Genomic DNA, 18,784 nt, shown 5'->3' with positions numbered 1-18,784 from the left:
AGTCTGGCAGGGTAGGGTGGTTTCCCTGGGGACTCAGCCCGGCTGCTGCCCGCTCTCCTGCTCCCAACCCCGCAGCATCCCAGGGGCTGAGCATCCCTGCGCCTCCCTCATCTCCCTTCTCCCCTGCCAGCCCCTGGGAGCCATTCCCAGCTCTTTTTCTCAATAATTCACCTTCTGTGTACACACCAACATTTCCATACTGACAGGCAGCCATCTCCAGGGGTTTTGCTGCCCGAGCTGTGGGGCTGCAGGAGCCCTGATGGGCAGAGGGGGCTGCAGCTCAGCTCTCACCCAGGCTGAACCCTTCAAACACGACAGAACCAAGCCCTGGCTGTGGCTGCAGGGACGGCACTGACTGCCCTGCACAACCACAGACCATGGCTCCTGCAGCTCTTTCCAGGGGATCCCAACACCAGCACCCTCTGCCCTGTGCTGCACTGGCCACCCAGTAGAATGAGGTGCAGGATCAGCTCCTCGGGTCATTTTCAGCCTTGAGCAGGTCAGGGACGTGTTTAACCGGGGCAAGGCCAGGCTGAAACCGCATTAGATGCATCTGCTGAAAACAATCTGTCACTGCCAGGCAGGCAGGCTGCGTGATTTATGTGCCCCGCTGGCCTGCTCCATGCACCTGGCTATAGAAAATGCATACATATATCTATCTATATATATATTTGTAAGTACAAACGCACACTGTGATATATATATGCACATATATATATAGGAAGGAACAACTTCACATGTGCATCCTGCAGTGCTGTCTAAGGAAACCTGTTCTTACCTCCTTTGTGCCCTGGAGCCTCGAAGCTCTGAAGTGAAGGGTTTGCCAAAACAATATCCATCCTTGTGGATTTTTAAAGATCGAACAATCCTCCTTTTTAAAGACTGAAAAGCCTCCCTCTGCTCCCCTGGGCATTGCTCTGTGCTGGGGTGGGCGGGGGCTGCCGGTACCACCCATGCAAACCCCCCCGTAGGCCCCAAACAGCACAAGAACTATATAAAAAATCACGAGGGAGGAGAGGAGGGTTGTTTGGTTTGACTTTAAATACGAGTGTTGGTGTCTTTCTGTTTGCTTGCACATTTCTGAAATGTTCAGGGCCCCTTCGCTTCATCTCGTTAAGCACTAAGCTGCAAACACAAGTGTTTGCACTTAAATTCAATCAGCCTTAAACCCAACCTTCACCTGCGAGCTCTGCTGAGATGAATGTTGCAAGATTGGTGATAAAAAAGGAAAAGAGGAGCTTGTTCTCCCTTGCCTGGATGAGGGCTGGGAACCAGCGGTGTCCCCAGGGCAGAGCTCATCCCCGCCACGGGCACAGGGGTGACCCCACGTCCACCCCCCAACCTCCTGCTCTCCCCTCCCCGCAGCCACCGAGGGCAGCACCCACAGCAAGAGCCTTTCATTCTCAGGTAATAATTTTTATGTTGGTACAACCACCCCTCAGATGGTGTTACTGGGTACTTTAAAATGAAAACCTTTAAAGTTAGATTTGCTAATGGGATGGATTTTGAAATATATCATTATAGATTATGTAGTAACTTGGGAAAACTGGCAAATAAAATGGGGAAAGAAGGGCCGTAGTCACAAACTGCAGAGCTGGGCTGCAAACGCCTCTGTCGATGTGCATCACTTTAATGACACAGATCCGCAACGAGAAAGGAAACACATCCATGGGGGGGAAATCTCCCCCCCAGGCCTGATCCTGCACCCTCGGAATCATTTCCAACCCCTCCCACACCAATGGGACTGGGATCTCCCCCCCTGGCTCTGATGCGGGTGGTTTGGAGGGAGGGGTGTCCTGGTTTTCTCCCCTTCCCCGTTTTGGTGCAGTGCCCCGTGTCAGACACCAGCACAGGGTGGGAGTGATGGTCCCAGAGCATCCCTGGATCCCCCGGGCAGGGGCAGGGGGGGCACTGGGTGCCCTGGTGGTGTTTCTCTCCAGTGCTCAGAGGAGGGTGCAGCCCCAGCAGCACCGCCCGGGGGAGTCCAGCACGTACACCTTGTTCTCCAGCCCATAGACGTAGTAGAGGTAAGGCTTCCCCGAGTACTGGGAGTGAACTTCTGTGATGGGGATTAGCTCGACTGTTTGACGCTGGGAAAGGAAGGGAAAAGCTCGGATTAAGGAAGTGGTGCGGAGCAGGGGCTGGATCTCGCTTTAGACCGACATGAGTAGAGAGGAAAGAAGCCCCAGCCTTTAGCCAGAAGCCTCGCAGGTCTGAGAGGATTGCTGTGTTGTGAAGGGGGAAAGAAAACCTGATGGAGCCCCCCCAGCCCAGCCCCACAGCCGTCGGCAGTTCCCCTGCCTGCAGCCAGCATCTCCCAGCCCCCGCAGACCGGACCATTTTTACTGCACTTGTAGCTATTTAAGCTAATTCCTTAAAGCCTCGTGTCCCATCCTGGGTGTGTTAGCACATCCCCTGTCTCACCCGTGGTTGAGGTCTGTGTGTGAACACAGATCCCTGTCCCTGCCCCGGGAACATGGGAAAGACATGGGAAAGGCTGGATGTGCACCGGTGATCACTGGTGCTGGTGGTGAATGGTGGACACAGGTCACCTCTGTCCCTCAGCAGCAGGAGAAGATGTTGGTGATGGGCCACACTGTGCTCTGGTACTGCAGAAGTTGCTGCAGATTTAACCCCTGCAGCTCTGCTGCCTTCCCTGCCTGGGGGAAGGAACCTGCCTGCATAGAATCACAGAATCAGAACAGTTTGGGCTGGAAGGGACCCTAAAGATCATCTAGTCCAGCCCCCCAGGTGAATGGTGGACACAGGTCACCTCTGTCCCTCAGCAGCAGGAGAAGATGTTGGTGATGGGCCACACTGTGCTCTGGTACTGCAGAAGTTGCTGCAGATTTAACCCCTGCAGCTCTGCTGCCTTCCCTGCCTGGGGGAAGGAACCTGCCTGCATAGAATCACAGAATCAGAACAGTTTGGGCTGGAAGGGACCCTAAAGATCATCCAGTCCAGCCCCCCGGCTCTCACCTCCTGCTGCAGCTACACGTGCAAAGTCTCCGCTTTAGGTAAAGCTCAAGGAGCCCAGCACAGCCTGTGGGGCTCCAGCCCCTCTAACCCCAGAGGGTACCCCTGCTCCTAGAATATACCTCCAACACACGGCCAACGGGAGAAGCCAGAAGAGAACCAGCCAAGGAGAGCAAAGCAGACTCCCCGCCAGCTTTCTCCAAAAGATGCTGGGTGTTAAAGGGAAGAGCTTCAGCCAACGACAAACAGAGGGGATGAAGAACTGAACAGTGGGGAACACGCCGGCAGAAGGTGGGCTGGGTGGGCACAAATCCAGCCTGGTGCCAGGGTCTGGCAGGGTGGGAGCTTCCCAGCACCTCCTTCCCCAGCAGCCAGAGGATGCCTTGGCTGGTGCACAGCCTCCGGCCAAAAAACTGCCTTGGATGCTGAGAAGGGGAAATTATAGGCTGGAATCGAGTTGGAAGACAGGAATTTGCCAAAGAGCTGGTTTTGACAGACCACATGGAAAATCAAACCATCTCCCCCTTTAAGTTTATTTTGGTCTTTCAGTTTACTTGCATTTTTAATGTGAAACCTCCTCTTTCCTGTGGGTGAAAAGACAGTATGTTCTAGCTAAACTTTCGCATTTGCAATCACATTTATAACAGCAGCAACAGAGATTGCAACACTCCAGCCAGAATCTGATGGAGTGGAATCCTAATGTTTGTTCAAAATTAACTTCTAAGATAAAAACAGTGGTAATAAATAACGTTTGCCGGGGCTTTGTAAAGGTAAAAGGAACAGTAATAACCACAGTCGCCTGCATCTCTCAATACATGTCTGAAAAATTATTTCCCTGGTATTTCACTTGGTAATTAAGATTTCTTTGATAATTAGAATTTCTTTTTCATTTGCTAAAGATCACTTCTAAATAAAAAATTAAACCAGTTACCATCTCAACATCTTACTGTGCCTAAACAAGCTCACTAATTAATTGTCTTTAGCTGATCCCCCCCTTTACCTGGCGGAGGATGCGGGAGGTTGTGGCGAGCGCCGCGCTGTGCTCTGCGATGGCTCGCTGCGAGGCCAGGGAGATCTGGGGGTCGGGGAAGTCCACGATGGGGTACACCTGCAAGAAATCAACCCAACAGCACCAGAGACACCCTGTTTGTCTGGCACATACTCGTTCCACCCGCTGCCGGCACACGCAAGGGAAGGCCTGGGCATATAATGGACATACACTGAATAAATGCTAAGCTCAGAGTCCCAAGGGCATGTCCATCCACCCCAGCAGAAGGCAGAAGTGTCCAAACCAGGGATCGTGCCTCTCTAGAGAGCGGTCGGTGCTGCTCATGTTTTAACCAAACCAAGCTCTTTGTTTAAAACCAGCACTGGGTGACTCTGTGCCCCAAGAGGACCCACTGTCACCCCCTTCCAGCAGCGCTGTCAGATCTGAAAGGGTTTTTCAAAGCCTCTCTGTTTCCCCCCAGCACACGGATGGTTGGCAGAAGAAACACTGGGCTTGTGGGCAGAGCAGAGCCAGTCATGGACGCAGCGACTCCCTGCACAGCCAGGAGTGACAGCAGCTCGTACGAGAGACCCCACTGGTTTTAGTGCCCGTAGAACTTTGCATCTAAAGCATTTGTTGGAGAGTGACTCAGATGCCAAAGCATCATTCAGTTCCCAGAGGGATTCTGCAGTGTCCTCACTACAGATGTGTGACACCAAGTAATAGCTCCAGGGGGAGAGCTAGTCTGTGCCACCTCCCAGTCTGGTACATGACTGAAGTTTCTACAGGTGACTGCAAAACAACTAATAAATAATAAAACAGTACAGTCAAATCCTCTCCTATTTGTACTGACATTAAAAAAAAACAAAAACAACCTGAGGCCTGAGCAGCACAGAATTGGCTTTGGCTGTAGGACAGCACTGTGCTTCAGCCATTTTCACACTGTTTTGCCCCAGATTTTTGCAGGTATACGGAGCCAGGTTCCCCCTGGGAGGGAGCTGGAGGAGAAGAGATGTCCAGCATTGATGAACACCTCGTTTAATGGCCCTGCACATGCCCAGGGCAGCCCAGCCAGTAGCCTTGGCCAGCAGCAGCATCTCTGGGCTGGATCCCAGCTCCAGAGCTCCTGGACCAGCTCCTGTGGGCAGGATGAGCTCCCGGCTCCTCTGCTGGCAGCAGGCTTTGCCCCAGGGACAAACGCGCTGCTGGATGTCCCCTGCTGATGCTGCAGAGCTGTGGAGAACAACTCTGGGGTGGGATTTCTGCTGGTCTGGCACTGGCCACCGACTGCTGTGGCAGGGCTTGGTGGTGGTTTGTCAGGCAGAAAACCCAAAACCCCTCAGTTCTTCAGGGGAAGCCGAGGATGCTCTGCCCTCCCGAGGGGCAATGGCTGGAAGCCAAAGGCTCCCTGGTGCCAAGCCATCAGACCACAGAGGTCACCTGCTCCTACCAGAGCACTTCTCTTCCAGCTCAGGAGCTCCCTGGCCCCAATGGCCCCGCAGGGAGGAGAGAAGTCGTGATCTCGCAGTCGCTGCTGGCAGAAAAAGACCCACTTTTGCTGGATTTCATAATCCCTGTGTTTCTTCTGACTGTAGAAATTGGAAAAGCTGTGTTCCATCAACAGGAACCTGATAGTTCTGCTACAGGAGAGGGTTATCACCGTGTCCAGAGCAGCTGGAGGCATTTCACACCCTCCTCGTCCACAGCCACACAGGGAGGGATCCCCCCCGCCCCGGCATCCCCAGAGTCACACTCACCACCACATTTTCATCTTTGAATATATTCTCTCCACTGACTTTGCGGAGCAGCTTTTCTGGGAAGTTGAGATGATGCTCAGAAACAAATTCAAAGACGTTGTTCTTCCTGCAAGAGAGAGGGGAAGCAGCTGCACAACCCGGAGCTGGCTGTGAGCTGTCTCCAGACCCTTCCTAAAGTCCCAACAACGCTTGGATGCTCCCTGTTTTCCCAGGACAACACTCAACACCTGCCTAACCTTTGTGCACTCCTGCCTTAGTTTCTTAATAACCTTGTGTATGCAACATCCATTGATGACTCTGGCATAAACACTCCTGAAATCAGACCTTCACAGCGGGCACCCTGCCCTGCAGCTTCCAGAGCCCCCACAGGTATTAACTCCTGGCAGCAGAGAGGGCTCATATTGCCTTTCCAAAGCCACGGCTCCCATTAGAGTGACCCATTTGGCTCTATTAGCTGTGGGACACAGGCACGGTCAGTGGCTGATGGTGGCCTCCAAAGGAGCTGATGGTCTCGTCTGGCAGAGCCGTGATTGTCTGGGGCAGCGCAGCCCCCCAGGAGTCCCACCAGCATGATGGGCACGGCTGGGGAGACTCCACTCTCTCAGGATGGACTGAGATGGTGTTTTGAAAAATGAAGGTCTTCACAGAGGGTAATTGAAGGTATTTTGTACAAAAGTGGGGAAGTGCTCAGGAAGCACCCAGCAGGGCAGGTAATGGCTTTTAGCTAAACCTCCCCAGCTCAGATCTTCTGCAGCCCCATCTGTCATCACTGGCACCGGAGCTCCCCGAGGGGAAAAGCCAGAGCATCCCACGGCCAGCAGCCCTGGCCATCACTGGCCCCAGCAGAGGCAGCTGGGCCACTGCCCGGGTTCCCTTGGCTGCCAGGGCTCGGGGCTGGTCCCGGGCAGAGGATCAGCTGCTGTGTCTCCACTGCTGGCTTTCTGTGGGACCTTGGACCATCCTCTACCCCTGAGACCCCACTGCAGCCCCCACCGTGCCCCACAGACAAGACCATCGCTAAGGACTAAAGCTCCTCTAAGCCCTTCTTTCTGACCAAAGGCAATAAATCCTCTCTCAGGCCCCCATTAGGGACCTCAGCAGAGCTCCCAAGCCTTGCAGTAACATAAGGAGTCCAACCAGTGGCTCTGAACCTCTTCCCACACCACTCACCGGGTTATCACCAGCTGCTTGAAGTGTTGGAGCTTCTTCTCGCCCTGGCAGGTCGTGCAGGTCCTGCTGCCCCGGCCAGAACAGGTAGTGCACCTTTGGATGCAACGGGAAGGATTTTAAAGAGGACTTTAGTCACTGCCTGCTTCCAGAGGCCTGGGGGGCCAGAGGGTAATTCATCTCAGGCCGTTGGTGTGGGTCAGCAGGACAACAGCAAGGATACCACGTGCTCCCCCGAGCATGGCTCAGGGGCTAGAGTCTATTTGCCGGGAAAAACAAATGACTAGTGCCAACCTCAGATCTATTTGTAAATGCGGAATTACTCAAAGAATGTATTTGTACATCTGATTAAGGACAATCACAATTTCCCCTCACATGGGTGGGAAGGAGAGAGTTGCTGCAGCGCTGCAACCCTCATCAGCAGCCCTCAACAGCTGATTCATTAAGGCTCTTCAAGCCATCATTAGCCCCAGTGGATTCATGCTTCAAAATGACTGCCGTGATTATGCACAATACCATCTCTGTTATTTTAAACTTAATGGAGCCACATAAACAAAACAGTTTTAGAACAGAGTGCCTTCTTTTCCTTTTTTTTTTTTTTTTTTTTTTTTTTTTTTCTTTTCTGGGGGAAAAAAAAAAAAGACCATAGGGAGGAACACAGACCAATTGCTTTAAACATCTGATGTAGATTTCATTCAAAGGAGTATGGTTAAATGCCTCAGCTGTTTGTATGACATGCAGAGGTCAATGAAGATTTAAAGAACTAGCATACTGTGATTCTACCCTGCCTTGCTAAGAAAAATAGGCCATAATAAATGCTATTTTCCTTCTTTTTTTTTTTTTTTTTTTTTTTTTTTTGTCACTTAAAGATCATTTTTAAGCCTGTTAAGTTTCATGTTTGGAAAAACCAGAGGGTGGTAATAACTCTCCGGGCTGTGCTGGCTGTGGGACCTGCCAAGCCCCGACCGTGTGCTGCGGGAACCAGACTTCAGAGCAGCTCTGGGGCTCGTTTGCTCCTTCCAGCCCCGTCCCACCACCCCCCGTGGGGCTCTGAGCTGAGCAGAGCCCACCGAGACCTGGGGCGGGAGGTGGAACATGGACCCGCAGAGACTCAAAGCCTCCCTCTTGCTCCTGAAGATCTGAGAAACTCTGCTCTCCTTGGAAAACCCAAAGCGGTCTCCGGTTTTCTGGAGATGCTGGGAAATACAGCAGTCTTGCAACAGAAAGGTAAAAAACATGGAAGGCAAGAGAGCCAAAAAATTATTATTTTCCAAAAGCTTAAGAGCTGCTCTCATGAGTTGGGCTCTCAGCCTGGTTTCTGAATGCTGGGGGTGGGCCACACAGAATGAAAAATAGATGTTAAAATGAAAGTTCACTTAAAAACCAGTGGAGGGAAAGGCTTCTTCTGACCAGCTTTTCCTGGAGAATGAAGCAAGTGCTGCAGTGCTCTATCTGCTGGGATCTGTGTGGCAGAACACAAAGGGCAGCCCGGGGGCATAGAGCGTGGCCCCGCTCTGCACTGTGACCCCGGCCAGCAGCCAGCCAGGGGGGTCATTTCTGCTCACAAAAAATGGATTAAGGGCTTTTTTTGCCCCGTCAGCTTCCCAGTGTTTTCCTCCTGTGTGCAGATCCTCAGCTGACAGCCTCCACCGAGCGGTGGGACTGGGGTGACTGGTTCCCAGTGAGGTGCCCGGTGGGAGGGACGAGGAAAGGGGCAGGGTGGGAGTGGGGGGCAGCAGGGGGGGCACAGAGGAGCCATCCTACCTTCTGCGGCCGGTCCCCGCGCAGAGCTGGCAGCGCTTCTGCTGCTCCGGCCCCCGCCGCGACCCCCGGCACGTCACACACCTCCTCTACAGACACAGCGGGGTAACAGAGGGGGTGACTGGCAGGAAAAACCATCAGGTGCATAAATCAAAAGCTTTGATGTACCTTACCAGAATAATTGCCAACTTAGGCTTGTGGAGAAAGGTGTCTGACAAGTGCATACCCGGCAAATGAAAAGAATGTACAAACCAGCTCCTAAGTTGTGACTGGAGTAATGAGGTGCTCCAGCCAAACCCAGCAGTGATGCAAACCCCACACACCACCTAGGCTGAAATGCCTTTTTTCTTACACACGTGTTTTTCCACTATTATTTATTAACACAATTGCTAGTAGACTCTTATTTAAGTATTCATATATAATCAGATTAACTTCCATTAAGGGGCAATTTTAGTGCAGTAACAATAAATCTTTTGGCTGCCTTTGGGCATATCTGTGCAGAAGAACAAATAGAGAGAGGAGCCCAGATTTGCAGCTGCACCTTCACCTCTGGGTTAAGCCTCCTCTGAGCACTCAGAGACCCCGAACCCAGAACTGAGCGTATCCCACCCACAGCAGCCACTTTGCTGCATTTCATGCCTAAAATCTGACCACATTTCACCAGTGTGGGAGCCAATTCTCCTTTTCCTCTCACCATCATTAGATGTTGGCTGGTGCTGAGGATGGGGGGAGACACCTCTGCTCCCCAGGCAGGATTTTGCCAACCCCATTGAGCATCTCTGCGGGAGCTCAGCCGGGACTGGGTGAACCCGAGGGGGTTTGGGATACAGGGCAGCAAAGGGGGAGTGAACCAGAGCTGCTCTCGGGCTCCCTACCCTCATAATAAGAGAGCACCTGTGGTAATCTTGCAAATTAAGCCCAAATTTCAAGGAATAAGACATGCAGGCTGCCAGGCGGGGGGGTCTCCAGCTCCTTACCCGACCTGCTCCCTGGCACACCCCACACTTGGACCGGCCGTGACCGTGGCATCTGTGGCAGTCCTGAAAGGAGAAGATCATTCATGCGGAGAGCTGCCCAGGGGTTTCGGGTATCTCACATCACGCACATGCACTCCTCCTGCATCAAAATTCAGCAATAAAATTCTGGTCCTAACGGGACAGAATCCAACACCACAAAATTGTGCTGTACGACCATTAAAGGAGTCATAAATAATAATTATTTAACAAAGGCAAATGTCTATGTAGTGCTGTCAAAAGAAAGTAATATTTTTTTCTTTATTTATCATTTCACTTAAAAAGTAAAATAAATTGACCAGCTATAGAGCTTGTCAAAAGCTAAATGGGAACTGTCATGCAAACAAATGTTCTGCTAATGTTGAAAAAAAAAGTAACAAAAGAGGAAAGATTATCCAGTGTTTTTTTCTTGAAATGGCTGCAGCAAGATTTGTCCTCAAACTTGTAGAGGAAGAAAACACCAGGAAGAAGGGATCTCTGACTGTTTTCCCAGGCATTTAATGAGGAAAAACCCAAGAAAATAAGAACTATAGTGAGGTGCCTGTGCTTGTCCTGAGGATCTGGGGGTCCTGGTGGGGGGGACACTGCTGGGGGCTGCTCACTGAGCCCCAAGGAGCCCATGGGCTGGGGAAGGAGCAGCCGGCAGCGAGGGAGGACTCACCCTGACCAGCGCCGAGCGGGGCACCCGGCAGCGCCGCGTCTGGCCTTGGAAGAGCCGGGGAGCCCCAACCTCCACGTCCCAGGGGTCCGAGGGGGTGTCCCTACGGGGTCCAGCTGCTCTGGGCTCTGCAGGAGGGGACAGAGTCTTACCCATTGTGCCAGAGGTGCTGCTTGGGTGCTGGTGCTGCTGGGGACCCTCACTCCCCATACCTAGGAGGGCATCGCAGCAGGGACCAACCCCTCATGGAGTTGAGCACCCTCCTGCCACCACGGCACAGCCCCCTGTCACCCCCCAGCCCTCCCAGCAGACCCCCCAGGCCAGCATGGGCACGTGGGATCAGCCATCACCCCAAACCCAGGCTGACGTCGTGGCCAGGAGCCACACGAGCCCTGGATGGCGAGTGCCGCTGCCCACCCCAGCTCCAGCCCGTGGGGCACGTCCCAGCAGAGCCCCCCCAGTCACTTACTGGTGAAGGGCTCGAACACCCACTCGCTCAACCTCGACTCACTCAGCGTCTCCAGCCGATACTGGAAGAGAAAAATCACGCGCTCACCACGAAGGCAACCTGCACACGGCAGGCGTTTACAGCCCAGCCCCGACGTGCTGATGCTGGGTCTGGGGTCATTCCCAGGCTCTCCTGTCCTGAGTACCACTCACTTAAGAAAAACTAGTTGGCACATTCACAACAAAAAAAAAAAAAAAAAACCTAGTAACCACAAAGGTCTAGGTACAAAGTTGAAATTCTTAGTTCTGAATATTATTGAATACTATTGTTCAGCCAGATCCTTAATTCATTGCCAGAAGAAGTCTCCACTTTTGGGTCTCCCACCTTGATGCTCATTATTGTCAGACCAGAGTAAAACCGATAGAAAAAATAGTGTGGTACTGCATTCAACAAAAAAAAAAAAAAAAAAAAAAAAAGTGCCTTTTGCCATTATTTGTAGAATCCTGTGGCTTATTTTTTAGGTAAGGCCCAGATGAGGTTAGTGAGTAAGCTGAATAATCTCAGAGGTGGAACAAACACCGAAGTGAAGGTGTAGCTGCTCCAAAGAGCTACCAAGGGGCAGTCCCAGCACCCTGCTCCCCCTCCAAGAAGCCCCAGAAAAGGGGGCAGGGGTGGGCACAGCATCGCTCCTGCCCCGCTCGGGACCCACACCAAAGCACGGGACCCACCGTTTCGGTCTGTCCCCTCGGGCAGCGATTCCCCAGCCCAGGACTGAGCCAATACCCAGCTGCCAAGGCAGCAAATCTGCTATTTTCCGTGAGAGGGATGGCAAGAGGGAGTCAAAGCCCACGTGTGTCTGTGGAACCAAACATTGCCAGAACAGACCCACAGCTGGGGGGTGCGTGGCATCACAGTCACTCGGTGCCTGCCTGAGCCCCCAGTGCCGAGCTGTGGGGCAGGGTCTGTGGGGCAGCTCCTTTCCCAAAGCCAGGCTGGCAGAGGAGGCTCCCAGGGGCTCTGCCGAGGTGGTGCCTCAGCGCAGAGGGGGACATAGAGCTTTGTACAGCTTCCAGCTACACAAACCTGCACTCAGCCCTTCAGATCTGCCCTTAAAGCAGGATGAAAGCCATTTAATTTAACAACTGGCTGGCTCTCTGTGGCTGGGTGTCCCTGTGTTGGAGCTGCAGGCACTCACCCGGTACGTCCCCCGCTGCCGCAGCCGCCGGATGGCCGGCTCCTCGCCCGCACCGGGCCCACAGCAGCCCCGGGAGGACACGAAGCGCAGGAGGGCTCGTCGGGCCACCGCCTCCGACACCGGGGACGCGCTGGGGGGCAATGGGAGCAGACCCCCTTCCACGGGTGGTTGTGGCAGGGGCTTTGCACCTACGGGAAAGGGAAAGTGAGGAATTCAAACCCAATTTGAATCCAAGGCAGACTTTTCTCACAACAGCAGCAGGATCCAGCTGCAGCAGCTAAAGCCAATGTGGGGTCAGCAGTTTGCATCCCACCAAACACCCCAGCCAGAAGCTGCTCATCCCAGTGGCCTCCCAGTAAAGCACTGGGCAGGCTCCCAGGTGAGTCAGGCGGCGGTGCCCATGCCCACAGCCCTGCCCTCACGCTGTGCTCAGGGCACCGCAGCGGCCCCAGCCCCTGCTCAGCACAGCTCTTGATGACTTTCCAACCAGAGAGAAGCCCCAGCCAGATGTCAAAGGCAATTGCTTTCCAAAACATCTCTGTCTGCAAGAGAAGCTGGCCAGGAACCCCAGCTCAGGAGGTGAAGAGGAGCCAGATCTGGAGAGGCACAAGCCCATTGCGGTACAAGAGGGAGTGTTTCATAGGACTGTCCCCTCACCTGCCACCTCTTGGGTTCAGCAGCTGCTGGTGCTTCCTCATGGTCAGAAAAGTGAAGTTACAGGGATGCAAAGTGACAGAAAGATGAGAGGTCAAGTGCCACACACGTACCTCTGCCCTGGACCATCTGCCCGCTGTCATCCAGCTGTCCTGGGGGTGCGGATGGCATCAGGGGACATCCCTGCTCTGGGTCCGGGTCACCTGTAGCCCAGGGAGACATCAGGGAGTGAAGAAGCCCTGGGGTTGGAGGGTGCGTGTGGAGCCCAGAGATGCCAGAGGCCGATACGTGCCCCGAGGATTTACTGCCCTGTCCCGTTTTCCCGCTCTCCCGGAGCTGGGTCCCCGCGCTGAGGCGGACCAACACTGACACCCTGTGTGGGTGACAAAGCCCTGCAGCTCCTCAGAAGCACCGGGAGAACCGGGACACGGCGCTACGAGCCCTGGCGGTGACTGCGGGGACTCGGTCCCTGCGGGCGGTGGCAGCCGCAGCCCCGGGCGGGAGGCGCGGGGGGTCCAGGAACCTTCAAACCCCCCGAGAACCCCCCCGGAGAGCTGGGGAGAGGCTGTAGCCAAAGAGCTCAGACTCGCTCAGGTTTACATTGAACGGGCCACAACCAGAGGTGAAGTCAGCACCTCCTGGTGCCTTTGGAACATCCATCCCCATCTGACCAGCCCTGACTCTGCTCATCCAGCAACTGCCTTTTCTCTCAAAGTTTCCAACTTTTAAAAATTCTATTCATGGGACATCGGTTGTTTGTTTCCTTAGGTACTGCTCTAAAAATAACCACTGCTCCTCCTGATGCCCGTGACAGAAACAATTCATTTTATTAAGCCTTTTATCCAGTGACCTTTCATATCACAGCAGCTGATTATGAAAATTCAGTCTGTGCAAGAAAAGAGCGTGGGGAGGAGCCGGGAAACCAGCCTGGCAGCAGCAGGAGGTCTGGGCAGCACGGAGAGGGGCTGAGGGTGCCCATCCATCAACTTGATTTACTGGACTTTTCTTCTGAGAGCATGCTCTTTTCTTCCGGGAAGCTAAATTAATCTCCCCCTTATTTCTTCCTATGAAAATAAGAAACTATATGCTTCATTTCAGATGTCACATCCCTCATGCTGGAGAAGACAAGGCTGCCCTTGAGCTGAAGGAGCACAGGTTTCCAAGGAGCAGTGAGCGATATATGGAGGACTTCCTCGTGAAAAATAAATCAGTGAGATGCCTTCAGCGTGATTATCTTGGCCATGTCTAGATCAAACAGAAACGTCTTTCTCAAGCAGTGGGTAAAGTATCTCAAACAGTTTTGGATTCACTGGTCAATTAGTTTGCAGACAAGGTGAGTCTTCTGGGGCTTCACCTGGAGCGCTGCAGGGAAACACTCCAGGAGCATGGACTCCCAGGTTCTTATTTTGACTGTTATATCACAACAAATCCTTTATTTTCATTCCAGAATATAATGGATTTCTGTACGCATTACCAAGAGGACCTGAGCACCTATTTTTAATGTGCAAATGTTAAACAAAACCCTGTTTACAACAAAAGATGGAGATAAGAGTAGAAATACCAAATTCCAGCCCAGTGGAAACGGTTTAAATGACCAGGTTAAAAATACCCCAAATTTGGAGTAAATAAATCAACTGCACGGTTGTTGCTACGGTGATGTTGCTGGAAATCACAATAGTCTACAAACATGAACACGCAGCTCCATTTTAAAACAACAATGAGCCTGAGATAGGCTTTGACCAAAACCAGGAAATTCAGAGTTTAGGCCATTACTCATCCGATATTCCAGGTTTTGTTCTCTATCACCTATGGGATCCAGCTCCAGACACCCCAAAACAATCAGCAAAATCCCCACAGCAGGCAGCAGTGGGGGAGCCCAAGCCCCGTTTATCAGACCCGTGGTGACCCCAGCACAGCATCCCCTGGACCTGCGGCTCCATGGCTGGCCGAGCTGGAAGCCAGCCCGACCCACGGCACCACCCTGGCTTTTCTTTCCCCTCATCTGATTAAACAGAAACTTCCTGTATCATTATTTCTTCTTAAGCTAATCAAGGCTTTTCTCATTCATAAATTAAGGAACCTCAGAACTCAATTACTTTTCAGTAGCGTCAGTGACAGCGATATTTCACTGGGGCCCCACATAATTAGAGTTTCCACAGGCACCGTATTAACATCTAATGAAAAAGATATAGTCAAGGGCACGAGATCAAAGCTCTATCATGACAGATATTTTGATCGAGCAGCATTTTGTTAAAAGATAACAAACCCCAGTTTAATCTCTAACACATGTCAGGCAGCTTAGAGTGGACTCCGAGAATCCCATCTCAAAGGCAAAACGAAGAAGTGTCCCAGGAGCAGAGATCAGGGACTAAGTTCTCGCCTTTAAGGATTAAGTCCCTGTTCCACTGGAACTGGTGGGCTTTGCGTTGGGCCTAAAGACGTAGCAGCAGCTCACAGACATGGCACAACCAACGTGCTGACCCTTCCCACACCGCCTGGGAGACAGCATGTGCATTTGGGGGAAAGAGAAGTTCAGTTCTGGAAACAGTTATTTTTTACATATTACTTGAAAACACAGTTTATGAATATCTTAATCAGGAAGTACAAGTGCATAAAAATAGCAGAGAAACTCGCCAGCCTGGCACACAATGTATTTCTTTTAGTTTTACTTACTGTCTGCTTTCATTTCTTGTTCCATTTTCCAAGGCCAGGAGCAGAGACGATCCCGTCCCAGCAACCTCCTCTGGAATAAATACCTTGTTTTCTGCAAACTCTGGGCTCACAGCAATGAAACCCAGCCCCTGTGAGACACTCCCCTCTGCCAAACAATGCAGATGCTGGGAATTAATAAATTAATGTCAAAGCTGGACAAAGCAGACACTTGCTGGGAAGGAAAGTGCCAGACAGCCCATACACACCATGCTGGCTTCCCAAAGGAAGATGACCAGAAATCATGGAAACTGCACCTGAGACCAAATTACAGCCAGAGGGGTGTAAAAGGGGCCATAAAATCCTTCAGAACCCTCAACGTTATGGTTGAAATCCAGTCGTGAAAGACACATCATTAACCATGGGCTCAGCAGAGGAGCTGGGGCTGAAAGCACCATTCACTCCACAGGGAGAGAGCTGCCTCTGGGGCATCACATGAAAACCCCATGTATTCAGAGCTCCTGGGGTTAGCTTTGTTCCAGTATCTAGCAGAATTATTAAATACCTGCCAACTTAAACGCAGACACTAAAGACAACATTAGCAATGCTTTGTTCAGTGTCTTTCTTTTGCCAGGCGGTGTGTCCAGAGATGGGTGGGGAGTCTCCTTCTCTGGAGACATTCAAATCCCACCTGGACACATTCCTGTGGGACCTGCTCTGGGTGACCCTGCTCTGGCAGGGGGTTGGAGGAGATGAGCTCCAGAGGTCCCTTCCAACCCCTGCCAGCCTGTGATGCTGTGAGTTAACCAGGGAAGTTGAGTTAACCAGGGGAGTTAACCACCCATCTCAGTCCTCCAAAGGGCGGCTGGGCTGGGACATGGGCTTCAAGCCCCCAGAGTTGAAGCCTTTCGTAGTGACAGCCAGGTGAGACTTAGTATTTTATTCGCTGTGGCACGATGCAAGCTTGGACAGAGGAGACTGGCAGCTTCATCTGGGGATGCAATTAATGTAGCCCAGACTATCAACGCTGCAGGCGCAAGCTGGTTTTAATTATGCTCAGACAGTCTACGTAATGACAGCCTCCAGCACAGCTATGTTTAGTAGCGTGAATGCCACCGGAGATGGGAAATCTATCATTCAGCCTGACGGGGCTCCGGGAAGGTGAGTCAAGGCGTGGGTGAGACATTCCCCAGGCCAGGCCTTGTCCCACCACCCACCGCCCCAGCTTCTCCACACAGCTCTCACGGACACTCGGGATGAACACTGGGACAGATGGAAAATCAAATTCCCATCAGCAAGGAAACGTGCAGAGCTAAGGCTGGTACAGACGTTGCTGTTGTCTTCCCTGAGCACCACTGAGCTCCGCTTCCTTCCAAGCGCTCAGCATCCCAGCATGAGCGTGCCACCACACAGCACACACCGCGGCACATTGGCTGTCTCCAGCTGTGTGCATCCACAGGGCAGTCCCAACCACCCAAACGAGAGGAAATGGCCTCAGGTTGCGCCAGGGGAGGTTCAGATTGGATATTAGGAAAAGTTTTTGTACTAAACATTGGAATGGGCTCCCCAGGGAAGGGGTTGAGGCACCATCCCTGGAGGGATTCAAAAGCCGGGTTGACATAGTGCTTAGAGACATGGGTTAGTGATGGGTTTTATCAGAGTTAGGTTGATGGTTGGATTCAATGATCTTAAAGGTCCCTTCCAACACAGACAATTCTATGATTCTGTGATTCTAGAGACTTAGAGACACTTAGAGAACATCTGACAAGGAGTCTTACAATGGCTGCACTGTCCATGAAGCTATAAAGCATGATTTAGGGATGTGCCAGGTGCTCATCGCTGGCGTTTGTGCTTTGCTGGAGACACACTTTTGGAAAAAGCTTCTTTTCTAGTTTTGCACATTGCATCAGAGACGCTGAAATGTGTCAACGGTTAAAAACTACACAGAATAATTCTAATGAGCTCAAAAACATAACTGCCTCCAAGCACTCACACCCTTAAATGCATGTGAATGGTATGATACAAAAGAAAACAAAGCTGTACCAAAGGGCCTGCTGGATCATGATAACATTGTTCCTGAATTGTCCCCTTTCACTGGAAAAAAAAAAAAAAAAGCTAAAAAAAACCCAAAAACATCACAACAGCAAAGGAAAATCTTGATTCTGGAGGAGAGGAGAGGCAAGGAGAGTTATTTTCTGTTAGAAACAAGCCTTTTGATCCCATCCCATATGCTTTGTTTAGCTGGGCTTGCAGACAGCATCTATTTCTTCACCTCCGCTCTCAGAGAAAAAATGAGATCTTGGTAACCAAGCTGCCACCTGGACTGGTATTTGAGTTTTTCTCACCTCACCCATCCTGAACATTTACAATATGGGCAATCACTATAAATGTCATTGTCGTTAGCATATCTACCAGTTCCTCCACAGAAAACACAGCTACTCGATATTCAGAAAGAAAACATAATACAAAATATTAATAAGGGGAAAAAAAAAGAATAATTCTCTCATTTACAGTTGCTGAGGTGAATCTTCTATGTACCCCCTGCATAGGGACCCCCGAGAGCGGTGTGTGCCAGCGTGGTCCCAAGCAGAGGCAGAGCTCAGCAGGGGCTGCTGTTTGTCCCCACGCAGGGACCATACACCCATCTGCCTCAGGACTCACGTTTAGGGGGTGAGGAGCCTCCCCCACCAGCCCTCTGCCCCCACAGGAACCTCGTGCCTCAGTGTCACCATCACAATAAGTCTCCTGTCCCCAGTCGAGCGCGTAGCTGCTGACCGCGGGGAGCTGCGTGCTGCTTGCCCAGGGCAGCCCCACTCCAAACCCCATGGACATTGCTCTGTGGGACGTTCATGAGAAGGAGGAAGGGGCCATTTCTAACCCTCTGCAGCCAATGTCCCTGTGGGGGGTCTCCCTGCCATCCCCTCTTCACTCGTGCCACAGCCCCTGGCACTGCTCGTGCCATCCCTGCCCATTCTCAGACGCTGGGCTCCAGCAGGGACCCCACGCAGGGCAAGAAAACTGCTCTGCAGGGCTCCTGGGACCTGCCGAGCACCCACCAGCCCTCCTCACCAATTTCTCCTCTATAATCTGACCTAGAGAATCAGATCTCACCCACACACACTGCCCCAAGGCTGTATTTGGGTGAGCTCAGACAGGTCTCCAGGAGGAAGACGACCAAGCCCATGCCATCACAGGGGTGACCCATCACCCACGGCAGCACCTGTTTGGGCATCACTTCATTTAAAACCAACTGGCCTGATCAGCATTTCAGCAATACTGGTCCCATGGGCTGATTATCCAGGCAGCTCTCCCAGGAAGAAACGAGGTCCTGTGCCATCTCCCAGCCCAGAGATGAGCCATCCCTTACCACCAGACGTCACCTCCTCGCTCGCACTGACACCTACCCCTCCAAACGGCCGAAAACCAGCTTCTCATCTAGACCCAGCACTGAAAAAAACCCTGAGATGACCTTTCTGGATGCTTATTTATGCTAAAAAATCTAAACCCTGAGCTGGATA

The 18,784-nt window shown here is 52.1% G+C and overlaps 1 protein-coding gene across 1 annotated transcript; it reads right to left on the bottom strand.

Annotated features, from left to right (window-relative positions):
• Positions 1-1,666: 1,666 nt before the first annotated feature.
• Positions 1,667-15,349, bottom strand: SSUH2 (ssu-2 homolog (C. elegans)). Its single transcript, XM_014946902.1, has 11 exons — positions 15,291-15,349; positions 12,731-12,820; positions 11,964-12,151; positions 10,790-10,850; positions 10,324-10,448; positions 9,627-9,689; positions 8,653-8,738; positions 6,892-6,984; positions 5,722-5,827; positions 3,977-4,084; positions 1,667-2,090 (listed from the first exon to the last, which is right to left on the bottom strand). Exons 1-11 carry the CDS (start codon positions 15,313-15,315, stop codon positions 1,944-1,946), a joined length of 1,092 nt encoding a protein of 363 aa, XP_014802388.1. The 5' UTR covers positions 15,316-15,349; the 3' UTR covers positions 1,667-1,943.
• Between the last annotated feature and the right edge of the window lie 3,435 nt (positions 15,350-18,784).

This window comes from Calidris pugnax, unplaced genomic scaffold, assembly GCF_001431845.1.
Source record: "Calidris pugnax isolate Ruff unplaced genomic scaffold, ASM143184v1 scaffold81, whole genome shotgun sequence".
Taxonomy (NCBI): domain Eukaryota; kingdom Metazoa; phylum Chordata; class Aves; order Charadriiformes; family Scolopacidae; genus Calidris; species Calidris pugnax.
Note: the sequence above shows the minus strand (reverse complement) of the source record. Positions and strands in the feature narration are given on the sequence as shown.

Bases quoted from the DNA above. Each gene is read 5' to 3' on its own strand.
- SSUH2 (XM_014946902.1), bottom strand. From the start codon at position 15,315: ATGGAACAAGAAATGAAAGCAGACA. The intron at 8,739-9,626 runs GTAAGGAGCTGG...CTGTGTCTGTAG, and splicing joins TGTGCCAGGGAGCAGGTCGG to AGGAGGTGTGTGACGTGCCG. The intron at 4,085-5,721 runs GTGAGTGTGACT...GATTTCTTGCAG, and splicing joins TCAAAGATGAAAATGTGGTG to GTGTACCCCATCGTGGACTT.